We start from the raw sequence: 19,898 nt of genomic DNA on the forward strand, positions 1-19,898 counted from the left end.
CTCTAATAAGAGACCCTTATAAGAGCCAGTTGCATGGACGGGTAACCACCAGCTGCTAGTAGGAGCTGCATAAAGGAATGCCTGAAACAGTTGCACTGTTTCCAAGTACCGTATATACTCGAGTATAGGCCGACCCGAATATAAGCCGAGGCCCCCAATTTACCCCCAAAAAAACTGGCAAACTTATTGACTCGTGTATAAGCCGAGGGTGAGACATGCCTGTCCATCCCTGTGTGTGTGTCCGTCCATCCCTGTGTGTCCGTCCATCCCTGTGTGTCCGTCCATCCCTGTGTGTGTGTCCGTCCATCCCTGTGTGTGTGTCCGTCCATCCCTGTGTGTCCGTCCATCCATCCCTGTGTGTGTGTGTGTCCATCCATCCATCCATCCCTGTGTGTGTGTCCATCCATCCATCCATCCCTGTGTGTGTGTGTCTCCATCCATCCATCCATCCCTGTGTGTGTGTGTCTCCATCCATCCATCCCTGTGTGTGTGTGTCTCCATCCATCCATCCCTGTGTGTGTGTGTCTCCATCCATCCATCCATCCCTGTGTGTGTGTGTCTCCATCCATCCATCCATCCCTGTGTGTGTGGGTATCCATCCATCCCTGTGTGTGTGTGTCCATGTGTGTGTGTGTGTGTGTCCATGTGTGTGTGTGTGTGTGTGTGTGTGTGTCCAGCCTACCTGTGTCCCGAGCCTGTGTCCCGTGCCTTGCCTCCTTGCCTCCGTCCCGTGCCTTGCCTCCTTGCCTCTGTCCCGTGCCGTGCCTCCGTCCCGTGTCGTGCCTTGCCTCCGTCCCGTCCCGTGCCTTGCCTTGCCTCCGTCCCGTGCCTTGCCAGGATCGCCGCTCTTCGTCGGCGCCTCGGCGGACATTCTACCATTCAAACGCCGCGCCTCCGCCTTCGCCTGTGATAGGCGGAACACTGAATTTCCCAGCAGCCTGTGTTCCGCCTATCACGGACATCGTCTCATCCTCGTCCGTAGTACGAGGATGAGACGATGTCCGTGATAGGTGGAACACAGGCTGCTGGGAAATTCAGTGTTCCGCCTATCACAGGCGAAGGCGGAGGCGCGGCGTTTGAATGGTAGAATGTCCGCTGTCTGTCTGCTCGACACGCTGATCGAGCAGGCAGACAGCGATGACTCGAGTATAAGCCGAGGGGGGCACTTTCAGCCTCAAAAAAGAGGCTGAAAATCTCGGCTTATACTCGAGTATATACGGTAAATCCTTTTTGCTCCTTTGCTCTGAGCTAAACTACCCCCACCCCACACACACACAGATGTATACTTACCTTCAACCTACGGCTACAGCTTTCAGTGACGGTTTACATTCTGACTGTCCCCGAGCATTACAGCTTCACAGACTTCTATGGGACTGTCTCCCTTGCATCACAGCCCCATAGAAGTCTATAGGTGGGCTGCAATGCGCAGGCATGGCCAAGACAGTTAAACTTGCAGTCCTGGATGTAAACAATCATTGGAGGCTATGGTCGCTGCATCATAAAAAGTATACATCTGGGAAGGGAGAGGGTGGGTTAGTTTAGACCAAGTTAAAATTTGTATTTTTTGCTAGAAAAGTACTTAGAACCATATTATATATATTTTAGCAAAGACTCTGGAGAATAAAATGGCGGTCACTGCAATATTTTGTGTCATACGATATGTGCGGCAGCGGTCTTTCAAACGCAATTTTTTGGGGAAAAAAATACACCTCACTGAAAATTAACTAAAAACAGTAAAGTTAGCCCAATTTTTTGTATAATGTGAAAGATGTTGTTACGCCGAGTAAATAGATACCTAACATGTTACCGTTTAAAATTGCACACACTTGTAAATTGACGACAAACTACGGTATTTAAAAATCTCCACAGGCGACGCTTTAAAAAATGTTAACGGTTACCAGGTTAGAGTTGCAGAAGAGGAATTTTGCTAGAATTATTGCTCTCACTGTGACGCTCACGGTGATACCTCACATTTGTGATTTGAACACCGTTTACATTTGTAGGGACAGGAGGTGCGTAAAAAAAAAAAAAAAAAAAAAAAAATGTATTTCTTCTTACTTATTTATTTATTTTTATTTTTTAAAGAGACAGTTTAAAAAAAAAAAAAAAAAAATGTAAACATCCCTTATGACAGCAATAGGCAGTGACAGGTACTCTTTATGGAGGGATCGAGGGTCTACAAGACCCCAAATACCTCCTTTGCACTTAAAAGTATTCAAAACGCCAAAATCAGCATTTTGGAATACTAGAGATTTTTTTAAATTGACACCATTGGCAGCCAAGCAAACCGGATGCAACAACGCTTCCAGGTTACTAAATCAGAGACACACCGACGTACCCTCCCGCTCCTTGTGATAATGGCCGAGCATCTGCTGAGCCGCATCAGTTATCAGAAAGCCCACCACCACCACCCTATCCACACCCTTCTGCAGTGGGTAGGGTAGAACTGTTAGACCCCCCCCCCCCCACCCCACTGCTCTGTATAGCCCAGTGATGATGTTACTTCTACAAATAATAATATCGGAGTTTTCAAGGTCAACATAAAGAGGAAAGAATCTCCGCTACTCCCGACCAGCCCAGGTAAACAATAAAGAGCGTATTCAGCCTACAGGTCTCCACCAAACATCAGGGTGTGTGGTTTGGTAGAGACCTGTAGGCTGAGGCCACTCTTTATTGTTTATTTACCTGGGCTGGTCAGGATTAGCGGAGATCCTTTCCTCTTTACATTTACTAACCCCCTGAATTGGTACTAGAACAAACCTGCACCCCATGTTCTGGGACACAGAGATATGCTTTCACCTCTAATTTGAGCAGTCCCAAAAGTAACCAAATGGGTTTTCAAATCCATTTCATGCAAACAAAGAGCATTTACACCTATTCTGTGGTTATGGAGGAATACATGTAAACAGGAGTTTGCGTGTCACAAGTTCTCCCGAGCTGACAGGCAGGGAGGGGAGGGGAGCTGTGAATGACAGAGGCACATAAACTGACCACGGTGTCAGGGCTCAGCAGCCGTGATAAACCGCGGTCAGTTTACAGAAGGGAGGGCAAAACCAGGCAGGATCAGCCAGGTTTTTTTTACAGTTCCAGAGGGACAGGTTAGACAGCACAAGCACTGTGCTTTTTAATCTGCTGTAAGAGAGCAGGATTTTATTTTTATTTATTTTTTTAGGGTCAAAAACATTTTAATGGAGAGAATACTTTAGTATATATAAAGATACAATCAGCACAAACCTTACTGAACTACATAAAATTTAAAACATTACGCCAGCTGAACACCTGGGAAATTCTGAAGCCCAAGAAACAATATAATAATAAACGGTGCAGCACATATAATAAATTACAGAATGTCCATATCCAGACGAAAGAGACAAAAAGAAATAATTAATTTCAAAGACTCCTTTGTGCTTGAAATCCCAAGACAGACAGACCACACCGAATTCCTTGTGTAAATGAGCCCACCACCGACCTCTCAGGTGATAACCGTCATCCCGAAGTCATGAAACATTGAAAAAACACAATCTAAGTGCTCTCTGTATATTTAAGCAAACCACTTTATTTGTAATGCACTTACAATTACTTTCAATTTGAGTGAAGCCTTATTAAAAATGCCAGGCAGCTCTTGGCAATACACGATCAGTACAGATGGCATCGGGTGACGTCAGCAGAGTGCGAGAGTAGCCTTACTAAAACTGGAGCACACACAATCTGGTACAGCTGTCCAGGTCTGGCAACCATGCACAGCTGTCAGTTTTTATTGTTGTTTATACCCCCGTTAAGGAAATTCACCCTCTCTATTTGTCCTGTTTACCATTATGATTGAAAGTAAAAAAGTCCCAAATTTTGGGTTGTTCCCAAAAAATTTATAGAGGGGAGATCTAGTCCATCTAGTTCACCACTAGTTCTGGTGACATGGGGGTCCCCAAGGAATTTCCTTAATTTGCAGGGATTTGCTCCCACTTCCTGTTTGGCTTTGGGACAGGAAGTGAAGTGAAATCACTGAGGTGGGGGGAAAAAAAATTGACAGGGGGTTATAACTCTCTCTTGCTCTATCTAAAATGGAAAAAAAAAATGTTGCCTATAGTTCCACTTTAAAGGTAAAAACCTGAATCCTATCCAACCACTTTAAGCACTCTCTGCAAGATGTCAAGTGTTACTGACAATATATGCTGTTTGTTTCCTTTTGATGAACATTTGCTGCATTACCCCGGGTCTGGTGCTGATGACTGCAGTAGCGGCGAGCACTCCTCATCTTCACTCACTGAAGCCATGACATCTGTCAGTAATCACACGTCTTTATACCATACATAGCAGAAGAATGAGGAGGAAGTCTGGACTCCTAAGGAGACAACATTGGTCACTCAGTAATAAAGTACAAACAAAGCTAAACTGATCACTTCATCCCATTTGTGTATAGGGAAGATACTCATGGTCGGATCATACTGCAAATGAAGACTAGAAACTCAATGATTTCACGCTACAAAAACAATGCAACATTTTCTAACATATGTATTTAATCTCCTTATGGGTAAAGGTCCACTTAGAAAATAATGTTCTTTAGCAAGGAACATACATTCCACATTAATAATTCTGCCACCAAAATGAGTGTGCTCTGTAAATTGATTCCAGCATTGCTCCTGTTTCTTCTTGCTGGAGGCTGCAATCTTGCTGAAGGCCAGAGCCCCTGAGCAGCAGTAAATCATAAAGCGTAACTAAACCCAGTTTTAACAGTTTCAAAAAACAGTTACATCCCAGGAATGGTGGGATTGCCAACTGTCACATGTGCTTATGTCCTCAACAAAACTGTCAAACCATCAAATGGCCGGTGTCATAACGGATCAGGATTGGGCTGAGCTGCTTGTTCCTGCTATCGCGCATTTCTTTACATGTCTGTATGTCCTGTGGTGGCCCCCGTTCTCACCTTTGCTATGCTGGTTTTAACTTGTATACTTGTAAGTGCAATTCTTTTTAATAAATTCAATCTCTAAGGGCCCTTTCACACTGAGCCACCCCGGGCGTCGGCGGTAAAACGCCGCTATTTTTAGCGGCGCTATTCAGCAGCTATCGGGGCGCTTTTAACCCCCACTAGTGGCCGAAAAAAGGGTTAAAACCACTCGCAAAGTGCTGCTACAGCGGTGCTGTCCATTGATTTCAATGGGCAGGGGCACTTTAGGAGCGGTGAGTTCACCGCTCCTAATGCACTCCACAGAAGCTGCTGGCAGGACATTTTCTGATGCCCTGCCAGTGCACCGCTCCAGTGTGAAAGCCCTCGAGCTTCCACACTGGAGTGAATGCAGCCACTGTATCAGGGCGCCTTGCAGGCGCTATTTTTAATGCTATAGTGTCTGCAAAGCACCTCAGTGTGAAAGGGGTCTAAAAGGTTTTATGCCATCTAGCGTTTGTTTTGTTTGGATCTGGCTCTATGTTCACTGTGTGGGTGGAGTCCTTTGGATACTTTGAACTGTTCCTGACGTCATTCCTTCACACATCCCGTCAGTGATCTCTACTGGGATTTTTACATCAAGCCCATTTGACCCTTCATAATAAAGGGTCCAGGCTCTCTGGTAAGAGTCTAATATTTTGCGGTGGTGGCAGATTCACCTAGTGGAGGGATTTAGATCCATTCTTATCTACAGTTGGGTTTGATATTTTGATCATTATGGTCCTTTTTACAGACTGATATTTTTTTTGGACTGTTTCATATTTACTGTACTTTTGATTTATCACTTATTTTTAGAGCAACGCTTTTTTTCTTAGTTTTTTTTTTTTGCTATATTGTGAAAATCTCACATTTGTGGTGCCATTTTTTGTTTAAAACTTAATTTTTTTAATAACTTCTTCACATGTGCAGTATTATTTATTACAAAAAAGACATAACTGATCACATGTGCAGCACCATGGCAGTTGCAGATCAAACAGAAGCAGCTGCCTTGGCTGTAAAGGATGGGAGGGTTTAATTCTAATTTAAGACTGTCAGGCGATCGACCTCTACAAACTCAGCAGTGCCAAAAAATAGAGAGCAACTGAGCATGTGCAGAGCAGGGTGGGACAGCATATTACTGGACTATACACAGTATAGACACTTATTTTTTTATATTATTTTCTAAATGTACATAATATAACTGGGTACTAACATTTCTAGGTAAAGTTTATGTAGGGAATATCTGATTGCCTCTCGGGAGATCGGGAAGGAATTTCTCCCCTGCTGGAGCCAATAGTATTATACTTTTCACCTTTCTCTGGGTTAACTGTGGGTATGGGATTATGTATATGTGATTTTCTGTTTCTCTTTATGGTTTGAACTAGATGAATGGGTCTTTTTTTTTTTTCAACCCGGCTAACTATGTAACATATATATACCTGCAAAAGGTGCCAGCCTGAAGTGATCTAGCAGGACTGACTAAAGTTTCACTTTAGGGTATAACTACAGGCAAGTTTGTCTAAAGTTTTAGATAGAGCAAGGAGGGGAAACCTCCCCAATGGGACCAGATGGCCAAAAAAAAAACAGGCAGGGGTTATAACCCTCCTATACTCCATCCATACTGCAAAAAAAGTTTGCATTTAGTTACTCTTTAAAAAACAAAACAAAAAAAACAAAAATAACTTAAACAGTGAAACAAACATGCAGGAAAAAATAACATTATTGCTGAGGTCAGTTTTTGGAAATCAGGGGCATCTCCTGTAACTACTGTTATATGTAAACAAGAACTTGCATTAGTGTCGAATCAAAATAATCAGCGGGGCTAAAGGGACTGTTTACTTACCTTGCACAGCCAGTCCAAGCAACATTACTACCAGACTCCCTAAGCTTCCAAATGTGGGTCAAAGGACTGTGTCACATGACCAGGATCATATTCTTCCGCCAGTTGTCGCCATATTCATTGTGGGCAAAAAGTAGCTAACTCCTGAGAGTATTCATTGGTGCTGATAATAACTATGCACGTCTAGCGGTTGTTATTCAAAACTCCGCCTTTGCACTGTTAAAGCGTATTAGAAAACGAATGCCCGTTGTCGCCATTTTGTCGTAGCCCGTGCCACAACTTTTCTACATAAATTGTTACTATATAGACATGATTTATCTATTTATGGGCTTAGAGTTATGTAAATCTCTTTATAGTGCAATTATGTGCATCTGCCGTATGTCATGTGCTCCGTGCCGCTCCCCTCTACATTCCGCTCACAGGACGGGACGCCCATTCAGAGATGATGTCATGATCCCGCCCCCGTGTCTTCAGTGTCCAAGTGTTTCATCAGATTTGGCGACCCGTCAGAATGTATAACGGAAGTGACGTTAAGTCGCCGCCATCTTGCTACATCCCGCACTCCTCCATAGTAAGGATACACTGAGAAGGGGGAAAAGCGGACATCTTGTTACACCCACCGGAGGTTTGTATTTTGCATTTATTTTTAACAGTAAAGTGGGTTTATATAGTGAAATACAGTACTTAGAATTCCGTCTGGCTGGCTAGTGGTTGAATTTTAAAAGCGGGCGGCAAGCCTACTCATCTCATAGGTTTGCTAATCTGACAGAAGTTCGCTGCTTTTAAAATTCAACATCTAACCAGTCAGATGGAGTTCTAATAACTGTATTTCACTATATAAACTCACATTACTGGTAAAAATAAGTGAAAATGCAAAACTCCGGTGGGTGTAACATGATGTCCGCTTTCCCCTTCTCAGTGTATCCTTACTATGGAGGAGTGCGGGGTGTAGCAAGATGGCGGCGATGGAAGGTCACTTCCGTTACACATTCTGACGGGTCGCCTAATCTGAGGAAACACCGGGCTAGGTCCCATACAGTAGCAGCCAAGCGGAGGCGCCTCCTGGCGGTACAGCGGCTGATGTCACCCCCGTGAGTAGAGCGGTCCCCTAAGTTTACCTGGGAGAATGGAGGGAGGGGGCGGGCTGTGACCCTCTATTGACTTGTCCATGGAGAACTGGAAGGGTCATGACCTCACCCCAATGTATGGGGATCATGGCAGACATGACCGGTCTCCTGTTATTGGGTGACCTTTGATCCTCCATATTGTCAGTAGCATGGGTTTAGTCCTCCAATGTCCTGTGTGGGGACACCAATTTGTAGACCTGCTTTCTTAAAGGGGAACACCACCCTAAAATGACTATTTAGACACTGAACAGCCATATAACGTGTGTGACATCTGTCCGCTCTCTGGTTGTCCCATAGACGTCCTCCGAACTCATCTCTAACCAAACATGTGCTCCTCTTTTTTTTTTTTCTTTTTTTTTTCTCCAATGAGCTGCGGCTTCATTCTCACCTAAACAACATGGGGGACCGGGGGTGGGAATGACCAGGTCCTCTGCTCATTAATGTAGAAGAAGAGTGCAGGTTTGTCTAGAGGGGCGTTCAGAGGGCGTCCAAGCTCATCTCTGTAGTCCAGCAAAAAGCCTTTGAAACTGTCAGCTATGATCAGTGACACCATGCAACTCAAGGTGTCACCCAGCCCTCCTCTTGATTGACTGCATCATTGCACGAAGGACGTGAGCTCATGGACTAAGCCGCGCATGTCTGTTATTAGAGGGCTTTCACACCGTGCCGCTACCGGCATCAGCGGTAAAGGGGTGCTATTCGCCCGCTAGTGTGTTTTTTTTTTTTAACCTCCCCGCTAGTGGCCGAAAAGGGGTTTAAACCGCCCGCAAAACGCCGCCGGTATCGTAGCGCAGCTTCATTGAGTTCACCACTCTAAAGAAGCTGCTGGCAGGACTTTTCGTGATGCCCTGCCAGCGCACCTTTCCAGTATGAAAGCCCTCGGGAGCTGCTTTTTTCAGGCGCTATGCAGATGCTGTTTTTAGCTTTGTAGCGCCTGAAAAATGGGAGAGGGGTCTTAGTGATGGGTGTTTTTTTTTCAGGGAAAGCCATTGATGTCATGTGCCCACCTTTCAGACATGATCAAGGCAAATGTCTTAATTCCCCCATCCATGCTAAACCGCTTACATGGAGGAATCCACTGCTTCCGGCTATTGTATTCTGACAGCCTGCAAATGTCACAATACCCCAACAGTGGCTACAGCTGATTGGATAAAGTGGCTGTTGGACAATTTTCCACTTAGCTCCTTTAGCCTGGGTTCACACATGTGGGAACCAGGGTTGATTCTATTGCGGGTTCCCACATTGCATGTCCCTCTGCGAACTGCTACGGGTGTGAATACAAAGTTAATGACACCCCCAGATCAGATCGCAGTGCGAACTGTGAGTTCAGGCAGGAATCGGATTGCATGGTTGCGAACACCCAATGCAATCCAGTTCGGAGAAAAAAGGTTCCTGCAGCAATTTTGTGCAAATCCAATGTGAGTTCATCCATACAAACTGTATGTCTGAATTCGCATTGCACAGACATTACATGTGATCTGCACAGCAATGCGGTGTGAATCAGATGCGATGTCTGTGTTCACAATAGTGTGAATCCAGGCTAAAGTGGTTGTAAACTTCAGACATGAAATATGAACAAAGCACATCCCTCTATAGTGGGTACTTGTCTCAGTCCAGAGCACTGAGTGTCATTTCTGCCTTCTGCTTCATTCCTCTTCTGTCAGCATAAATCACTTCTGACAAGTTTTAATGACACCTAGAGAAAAAAAGGTGACCGGGAGGGATCTCGAACTGATTGACAGCCTCAGATTCTGTTCATGTATGCTGTGTGGAGGGGGATGTGTCCCTTCTCTCCAATCAGCTCTCTGCTGAGTGTAACTTCTGCTCGCTGTCCCCTGTTTTCTGACAGCTCAGACAAGCTTTATAAATTCTGCACTATGAATGGATGTAGAGAATACCGCAGATAACCAGTTACAACTTATGTAGGAGGATTTGTTTCATCTCTGTGTATCACCTGAGGCTGGTCATTTCACTGGGTGTACATAAGGGTTTACAACCAGTTTAACTTTCAAGTCAAAGTTTTTTCAAGCCAGGTGGGGTTGGCAGGGCCACATATGGCTTGAATTTCAGTTAATTAAGCAGGAATTGGGCAAAATAGTGCTGGCATTAGAGGGAATGATGTAAAAAAACAAAAGTGTGTGTGTGTGTGTGTGTGGGGGGGGGGGGGGGGCGGGGGGTTTGGGGGGTTGTATGTGTAGAAATCAATATCTATATGCAGGTATCTTATTTGCATCTGTCTTCATATAATAACCCGATACTTGGCTTTTATTTTGGAGTCTGTGGCTTTGAATTGTCAATTTTAAGCCATAGATGAACCCTGCTAACCCCACCTGGCTTGACAAACTTTGACTTGAAAGTTAAAGTGGTTGTAAACCCTTACATACACCCAGTGAAGTGACTGGCCTCAGGTGATACACAGAGATCAAACAAATCCTCCTACATAAGTTGTACCTGTTTATCTGCAGTCGTCTCTTCTCTACATCTTTTCAAAGTGTAACATTTACTAACCTTGTCTGCGCTGTCAGAAAAAAGGGGGCGGAGAGCTGAAATTACTTTGCAGGACTTAGTGGGGAGAGCTCTGAGAGTTGATTGGTGGGAAGAGACACCCCCCATTTCACAGAGCTGAGGCTGTCAATCTGCTTGCTATCCCTCCCCTGTCACCATTTTTCTCTTGGTGTCATAAACACTTGTCAGAAGTGATTAATGCTGATAGCAGAAATGACATCTAGTGCTCTGGACTGAGACAAGTACACACTATAGAGGGATATGCTTTGTTCATATTCCATGTCTAATGTTTACAACCACTTTAAAAAAATTTTTTTGACCCTTTGTCCTGACCAGTCCAAATCCCCCTCCCTTTTCCACAGATGTATCGGACAGCCACGTTCTCCGTTGTTTACATCCAGGGGTGAAAGGTTCCCTCCCCTGGCTAAGTCTGTGAAGTATAGTCTTCTATGGGGCTGGTCTATCTTCATCTCCAACAGCTTCATAGATACAATGCCTTGCAAAAGTATTCACGCCCTTTGCATTTTTCTTGTTTTGTTGCCTCACAACCTGGAATTAATATGAATTGTTTGAGGATTTGCAGCATTCAATTTACAGAACATGCCCACAACTTTGAAGATGCGTGTTTGTTGTTTTTTTTTTTTTTTTTATTGTGAAGCAAACCACAAAAAGAAAAAGTCAGTGAGCATAATTATTCACTTCCCTGAAGTCAATACTTTTTAGAGCCATGTTTTGTGGCTATCACAGCTCCAAGTCACTTTGGATAAGTCTCTATGAGCTTTCCACATCTTAACACTGGGATTTTTGTCCATTCCTCCTTGCAAAACTGCTCCAGCTCTTCAAATTGGATGGTTTGCACTTGTGAACAGGATTCTTTAAGTCTGACCACAGATTTTCTATTGGATTGAGGTCTGGGCTTTGACTAGACCATTCCAACACATTTACATTTTTCCCCTTAAACCACTCAAGTGTTGCTTTAGCAGTGTGTTTGGGGTCATTGTCCCGCTGGAAGGTGAACCTCCGTCCTAGCCTCAAATCACACACAGAATGGTACAGGTTTTGCTGAAGAATATCCGTGTTTTTAGCACAATCCATCTTTCCCTCAACTCTGACCAGTTTCTCAGTCCTGACTGCTGAAAAACATCCCCACAGCATGATGCTGCCACCACCATGTTTCACTGTGGGGATGGTGTTCTTTGGGTGATGCACCAGACATAGCGTTTTCTTTGATGGCCAAAAAGTTCAATTTAAAAAAACCTGTGAGCTGCTCTTTCTGTAGCTCCCCTTAATATGCTCTCTCTCGGTCAAGTGATATGCACGAGAGCCTCAGCTGTCCCGGAACGCCCTCACCTCATAGGCCCAGACAGCAGTGGCAGCCTAAGGCTCCCACTGCTGTGGATCACAGCCAATGAGGAGAAAGTATGGGCGGGCTAAGCCACAGCTCTATGTGTCTTATGGACACCAGTGCCCCCATAACAGGCGGCTTGCTATTGGAGGCACTGGTCAAGGAGGAAGAGACAGGAGCGCTGACGGGGGACCTGAGAAGAGGAGGATCGGGGCTGCTCTGTTCAAAACCATTACACAGAGCAGGTAAGTATAATATGTTTGCTATTTGAAAAATAAAAATGAATCCAATCCTTTTAATACTACTTTAAGCCCGGGTTCACACTATAACCCGCTGCGGAACGCACAGGAGCGCTGTGTGTCCTTGTTCCCTGTTTCAGGGACAAATCGGGGCCGATTCTATGCCTGAATTCGGCCCTGAAACAGAGCCAAAGACGCACGTGTTTTTTCTGCAGTGCGCTCCGCAGCCGCCCCGGAGATATGTGAACCGGCTCAATAGGGAGCCAGTCACATTCTCCTCCTATGGGAATTGGATGCAGCGAAATGCACATCTATTTTGCATAGATGTGAACAGGGGCTAAGCCTTTAGAACCACTTTTTAATTGTAAGTGCACTCACCATTGTCCCTAAAGCCACACAAATGCCTATTGATCCTGCCAATGACGCTCCTCTAATGCAGCTTCCTGGGATGGGGGGGGGGGGGGGGGTGAACATTGCCTCATACAGGCTGTGCCTGCTTGTACTGCAGTGGGATAGGAGGATGTTGCAGAGGGCGTGGTTATCTGCATTTTCACTGCTGATGTATGAGGCTGTATCTTGTCAATTAGTACCTGGCCACACCCCTTTCTCTGCTCCATTCTAGATTGACAGCATTTCCTCTGTTTATGAAACCCTCCACTCTGAGCTGCAGTGTCTGGGAGGGGGAGAATGTGATATGCAAATGAAGGAGCATTTGGCCCACCCAATGGAGGTAAAAGAAACTTGCAAAAGGCACCAGTGACATCACCGCATCTCAAGGCTGGAAATACAGCAGGATTGTCCTCCAGCCCATTGCAGGAATACATTCTTGTGGGGTTTCGGGCTCTGCTTGACATGACTGTATTACCAAACTGCATTGTCTGCAGAAAGATCCATAACCTGGCTGTGCTGTTTGGCAGGGGTGCCCAGATTATGGGCTGTCTGAAAAGAATTACAAATCCTTTGACGGGCAAAACTGTTCTCGCAGTATATGGATTCCACTGAGTCTTTGGTTTTTGCCTGGGGATCAGCTTTTGCTACTTTTCTGAAGTGAGGTAGAATAGATCACTTGTTGCGAATTCTAAAACCTTGTACTCTGTCAGCGTGGTGAGAATGTTATGCATTCCTTAGAAATATAAAGCTGTCCATGTACCTATGACATATCACCTCCTCACCTCTTGTCAAACACCCCTAAAAAAAAGCAATCCATTGGATCGCTCTTCAGAAGAACTAGCTCTAAGGGATGTTTTAGAGCATACTAAATAAAACATTCAGCTCTTTAATCACTTCCGGAATGAATGAAAATATATATATATATACACACACAGACCAATCTGTATTCTGCTACATATGTTTGGTAAAAAAAAATCCCAATAAGCGTATATTGATTGGTTTGCACAAAGGTTCTAGAGTCTACAAACTATGAGATATTTTTATTTATTTGTTTTACTAGTAATGGTGGCGATCAGCAACTTAGGCCTCTTTCACACGGGGCGGATCAGTAATGATCCGCCCCGTGATGATCCGCTCGCTCAGTGGGGATCGCTCCGTTGTCCCCGCTGAGCCGGCTGCGGACAGGGCGGTCTCCACACACTGTGCGGGGACCGCCCTGTCAGATCTCCGCTCTCCTCTATGGGGACCGGACGAGCACAGACCGTGTGTCCGTGTTCATCCGATCCGCTCTGCAGACGGACAGAAAAATAGGATTTTCCTCCGTCTGCAGAATCGGACAGTTGCGGAGGCGGACAATAGCGGGTGTCTGCGGATGCTCATCCGCAGACACCCGCTATCCCATAGGGATGAATGTATGGCCCGTATTTCATCCGCAAACGGATGGATGAAATACGGACATACCATCCGCATGTGTGAAAGGGGCCTTATAGCAGGACTTTGATATTGCGACGGACATTCGGACACCTAATTCCTAATTGACACTTTTGACACTTTTTGGGGACCAGTGACACCAATACATAGTCAAGTTGGAAAAAAGACACAAGTCTTTCTAGTTCAACCATAAAATACAATGATCGGTCCTAAAAAAAAGAATATGCACTGTCACTGTACTAATGACACTGGCTAGGAAGGGGTTAAACATTAGGGGTGATCAAAGTGTTAAGTGGGGTACACACTATCGTCCAATTTTCCTTCACAGCAAATCGGAACCGATGAGCAAGCATTCTCGTACGACTAAGGCTTTTTTTTTTTTTTTTTTTTTTTTTTTGTTTCTGACCATGCACAGTCTTTGTTTTCTGATCTTTCTTGTAAAAAAACAGTACACATTAAACAAAAATGATTTCTTCTGTTCCTGTATGAGAAAAAGTTTGGAGTTTGTCCCTTCGGGAATTTTCATACAAAAATTCAGAAATTGGTAAAAGATGTGTACACACTATACGAAAATCGTCCAAAAATTCTTTGGATGAAAAAGTTCAGCCGATTTTTCTTATAGTGTGTACAAGCCTTTAACGCAGTTGTATGCCCGCAAAAAAACAAAATAGAAAAAAAAAACCTGTAAGGCAAAGGCATAATGAGCTAGTATGCACCACATACTAGCTCATTATGAAATACTTCCTGTAGAACGAAGCGCACGCACCACCTCCCGGTCACTGCTAAGGGAGCTGACATGTTCCCTCAGCGTTTCTTCTGGTTTCACTGTGAGTGGCCGGAGCCGTGACAACGTCATTCCCACCCTAGCGTGCGAGAGTCCTCTTTCCGGCAAGGAGCTCTGATTTTCCGGCAGCTGACATCAGCGGCTGCATGCAAGGTAAATCTCTCCTAAACCATACAGGTTTAGGAGATATTCATTTTACCTACAAGTAAGGCCGCGTACACACGGGCGGACTGTATGGCGTACTTAGTCCGTCGAAACACATTTCAGCGGACAGTCCGCTCGTGTGTGGGCTTCAGCGGACTTTTTCAGCGTGCAGTCTGGCGTACTAAGTATTTCGGATTTTTCTAAATTCTGTCCGTCGTACTTTGGTTTCAGCGGACAATCCGCTTGTGAGTAGGCTAGTTCGACGGACTAAGAATGGCGCATGCTCAGAAAGGATTTACACGGCGGAAGGGTGCATTGCTGTGTATTGGACTTCCTATTTCTAGTCCCGTCGTACGTGCTGTACACGTCATCGCGCAAGCTTTCGACGGACTGTTTGTTCATCCGTGTGTGGTCAAGTCCGTTCAGTCGAAAGTATGATGGACTGTCCGTCGGATTGTATGACGGACTAAGTAGGCCATACAGTCCGCCCGTGTGTACGCGGCTTAAGCCTTATTATAGGCTTACCTTTTTAGGTAAAAATGTGCAAGCAGGGTTTACAACCACTGTAACTGTGTTTCTAGCCTGTGTTTTTTAGTGTACAATGTGGGAGGTGCTTTTACTAGGGGAAGACGTGGATCCATGGTCCTGCTTTGCAGAGACACGGATGCAAGCCTTTCCCCTGGGCAGAACAGCTATCTGCCTTGTTTACATAGGCACAGAGACAGAACGGCAGTCTGTCTAACAATCAGCGGGTGCTGGCAGACATCGAGTCTGCGGTACCTGCAGATCAGATCCCATTATGTATAATCACATCGGGAGTGGCCCACCGTTGGCGCGCATGCAAGCCCCCTGCAAAGAAGTGTCATTTATGTTGTTTAAAAGACAACATTAACGGTCGTTAACCACTTGCCGACCATATAACGTACATATATGATGACAAGGCAGCTCTGCTGCGACAGATCACATACCTAGTACATGATCTGTCACAGCAGAGCTGCCTTGTCACTATTTATATACTTTATGTGGTTGGCAAGTGGTAAATGACCGTCTTTTAAACATCATGAATGACAATTATTTGAGTCTGTCACAAATGTTCTATGCAAGCTGCATTGTTCACTGGTGCTGATGACCTGTAGTGCTGTTTGTTGACTGTCTTTAAGTTTGTAACTTTTTATATGGAAAATTTAAATAAAAATGTATTAAAAAAAAACCCCAACATAAATGACCAGTGTTTGCTGGATCTCAGGGGATAACCAGAGCTGTTGCATATGAGGCCAAGAAGGACAAGGCTCAGGCAAGCCTGATCTGTGCATGGACAGCTTTACTTCAGAGACTGGCCTGCCCACATTATACAAGCCCTGATAACATGACATGTCACAGCACTGTACTGCCTAGGGAATGATTATGATAAGGCTGTATGGTGGGTGGAGATAGCTTTGTAGGTGAAATGTGAAGGTCAGGATTTTCCTGCATGTATAGATAGTAAATGAGTATACTACTAGACAATGCAAGTAGATGTCACTATATATAGAAAGCCTGGTTGGTAAGGGGCTGATAAATTGTCACCGATGCATATATTGTATTACATTCTAGAAGAGAGCTGTCATGTTTACAGTCACATGTCAGAATTCAGCAAATCTGTCAACACCATATGCAGAGATGTGTGTATTATGTAGGACTCTGCAAGGATACAAGGAAAACTCCACCAATCCACCATGACACTGCAGTCACTTGAGCAGAACTATGTAACATAAATTCTCTGCATGGGCACAAAACCCCCCCCAAAAAAACAGTTGCTTATGTGCCCTGTTCACACCACAATGTTGACATTACAGGAGTATTTTTTTTTTTGTGTGTGGAGAAAAGGCCATACTCCATGCAGATTTCTGCCCAGGAAAAATCTGCACATAACAGGGGTTTGGTGTGAACAGGACACATACAGAACAGTTGATTTATTTGTACCCATGCAGAAAAACTCTGAACATGGTGTGAATGAGGCCCAGGGCTGTCTTTAATATTGATTGGACCCTGGGGGGAGGGGAACCCACAACAGCACATTGGGGGTTATTTATGAAAGGCAAATCCACTTTACACTACAAGTGCACTTGGAAGTGTAGTCGCTGTAGATCCGAGGGTGACATGCAAGGAAAATAAAAAAACAGCATTTTAGCTTGCACGTGATTGGATAATAAAATCAGCAGAGCTTCCACTCATTTCAGATCTACCCCTTAGATTTACAGCGACTGCACTTCCAAGTGCACTTTCAGTGCAAAGTGGATTTGCCTTTCGTAAATAACCCCCATTGTGTTAAAAAAAAAAAAGTAGAGCCATTGGCAAAACATTTTTTTTATTTTGGTTAGAGCAAGGGAGGGCTATAACCCCTGTCAGATTTTTTATTTTTTTTTGCCATCTGTGTTCCATTGCAGAGATTTACCTTCACTTCCTGTTCCATAGCCATAACAGGAAGTCAAAGGAAATCCCTGAAAATTAAGGGAATTCTTTGGGGTCTTTCAGGTCACCAGAGCTAGTGTCCCCTCTATTTTTTTTCTGGGGACAAACCAACATTTGGGGTTTTCTTTTACTGATTATAAGCAGCACTGATTGTTCATTCATAAATGTGACAGATCACTAAGCACTACTTTCTGTGAGTCTATCAGTAGCTGCCTTTACACATCCACAGCTCTGCTGATAGATCGTTCATTCATAAAACTGGGGGGGGGGATAGAGATAATTGAAGTACAATGTGGAAATGAACATATCATTTTACATTTTGACCATAGATACGCAGATGTGCATTGTAACTTTGTCCCTGAACGGACAGGGCATTACATGTCGGTACTAAGGGTGTGCACCGAATGGAAATTTTGGTGCCGAAAATTAGTTTTTTTTTTTTTTAAGTAATAAAATTTATTTGATGTATAAAATTCAAAATTGTGTTTTATTCGTTATGCTTAAGCTTGTTCTCAAAGTAAAAAATCAGCTTCCAGTCCACGATACTTCATCATTCACATCACATAATGGGAGTGGGACAATTGGAAAATCCAGCAACAGGCTAAGGTCTTTCTAGTACTTACCACTTCCTTAAAGCCAAAGCTCTGAGTAGAGGAAAGTCCTCAAAACACGTTAACCTGTTGGGTTTTCCAGTTGTCCTAGGCTATAGGTGATGTGATATGATGTATTGTGGACTGGAAGCTTACTTTTGATGACAAGTTTGATAGAGTACACCTGTTGGTTTGTTGTATATTACTTAAGTTTCCATATTAACAAAGAGAGGTCTTTCTTGATGCACTAGGCCGGGGCGCCCTCTGTCTTGTTTTATTTCAGACAGTGTATCCACTGACTTCCCTAGTCATAAGATGGCATCAAGGCGAGGCATGTCCAGTGAAGCCAGCAGGGAAAAAACAGTCTGGGGCCCACTTCCAAGCACCAGAGATTGTGGAGTTGATTTACTAAAATTGGAGAGATTGAAAAATTTAGCGCAGCTGAGTACATTAGGCTAGCCAATGAGTTTCGAAGTTCTTCGGCTTGTTCAAAGCTTTGCCAAAAAACAAAAAAAATGGAAGCAGATCGGTTAACCTAACCTTCTATGCAGAGCTGCACCAGAGTTTGCACTCTCCAGGTTTGGTAATAATAAATCAATCAACCTCTGTGTTTTCCTATTCAGTTTCATATGCCTTTAATGGCAAAGTTATTGTGCAAAACAACCTTGTTATAAAATTAAAGAACAACTAATCATAACAGAAACATAGCAGAAGGCTGAAGGCCTCATGCACACGAGACGCAGGTGAAAACTCTGCTCAAAAAAAGCTGAAACACGCGTTTTGCTGCGTTTGCATGACGCGTTTAGCCGCGTTTGCGTTTATAAGCGTTTATAAAGATAACATCATGTAGACCCTCCCCAAGCTCTCAAAGCATGTTTTTTTAACTATTTTTGCTATTTTGATCAGAGTGAGCAGCAGCAGCATAGAGAGCAGTTGTACACTTGCATTTGCCTCTCTTTCTGTGGTATATATTTTGAAATGGATCCCATTATGAATATATGTCAGGAAATGCTCCTGATGTTGCTCTTGATGAGACAGCAACGTCGTCGCAAATTTCGTGAGAGGTCCAGAGTCGGAGCTCATCGATATTGGACCCATCCGTTGATGGGACAGCGAATGTCCGTTGGCTATTTCACAAACATGTATGTGCAGCTGCGTACCTACCCCGACAAGTTTTTTAATTTTAGCCGGATGTCCATTGTCACATTTGATCTGCTCTTAGAAAAAGTACGACCTGGTCTGACATTCGTGGACACCAATATGAGAAACAGTGTGTCACCAGAGGAACGTCTGTTGGTAACGATCAGGTATGTGTACATATTTATAAAATATATTTATCTATAGATGTAGATGATTTTTTTTCTCTGTGCTTTATTTTTAAAAAAAAATGTCTATTTATAGCAAATTATCCAATTTTTTAAAATATCTAAAATTTTCTTGTCGCAATTTTTAACATGTTTTCATTATTTCTAATATAAAACAATATTAAAATAGTTATTTATTTTTTAATCTTAATATGTGTTTATTAATTTTTTCTAGTTTCAAATTGTTTTATTTAAAAGCAAACCTATGTTAATTAGATTTTTTATAATTGTTTTAAATTTATTTGGCCAATTTTTCAATATATTTTTAACATGTTAAAAATTGCCACCTGAAAATTTTAGATATTTTAAAAAATTGGATAATTTGCTATAAATAGACATTATTTTTTTTTAAATAAAGGACAGAGAAAAAAATTCATCTGTACATCTATAGATAAATATATTTTATAAATATATACACATACCTGATCGTTACCAACAGCAGTTCCTCTGGTGACACACTGTTTCTCATATTGGTGTCCACGAATGTCAGATCTGGTAGTACTTTTTCTAAGAGCAGATCAAATGTGACAATGGACATCCGGGATAAAATAAAAAAAACTTGTCGGGGTAGGTACGCAGCTGCACATACATGTTTTATATTTTTATCGTGAAATATGTATTGCTTAATATATTTTAATTCTTTGCTGCTGTATATGGTAGTATAATATTTTTTAATGCCTTATTAAAATATCCAGAATCCTAACCCTAACCATTCATCCTAACACTAACCACTAACCCCTAACACTAACCCTACCCCTAACAGCTAA

At 43.4% G+C, this 19,898-nt stretch overlaps 2 protein-coding genes across 2 annotated transcripts in view; one reads left to right on the top strand and one right to left on the bottom strand.

Moving 5' to 3' along the window:
• MFSD8 (major facilitator superfamily domain containing 8) overlaps positions 1-6,929 on the bottom strand; it is a 32,845-nt gene extending 25,916 nt beyond the window's left edge. The window contains exons 1-2 of the mRNA XM_077476888.1: positions 6,765-6,929; positions 4,207-4,339 (exon numbers count right to left, since the gene is read on the bottom strand). Of these exons, the coding sequence (XP_077333014.1) occupies positions 4,207-4,271 (65 nt within the window). The 5' untranslated portion in view covers positions 4,272-4,339; positions 6,765-6,929. The remainder of the gene's footprint in view (positions 1-4,206; positions 4,340-6,764) is intronic.
• A 742-nt stretch (positions 6,930-7,671) lies between these two features.
• Positions 7,672-19,898, top strand: part of ABHD18 (abhydrolase domain containing 18) — a 54,672-nt gene continuing 42,445 nt past the window's right edge. Inside the window, exon 1 of the mRNA XM_077476889.1 lies at positions 7,672-7,852. The gene's annotated coding sequence lies outside the window, so the exon portion shown is untranslated. The remainder of the gene's footprint in view (positions 7,853-19,898) is intronic.

This window comes from Lithobates pipiens, unplaced genomic scaffold (genome assembly GCF_037356315.1).
Source record: "Lithobates pipiens isolate NorthernLeopardFrog02 unplaced genomic scaffold, aLitPip1_a1.2 Scaffold_13, whole genome shotgun sequence".
Lineage (NCBI taxonomy): Eukaryota > Metazoa > Chordata > Amphibia > Anura > Ranidae > Lithobates > Lithobates pipiens.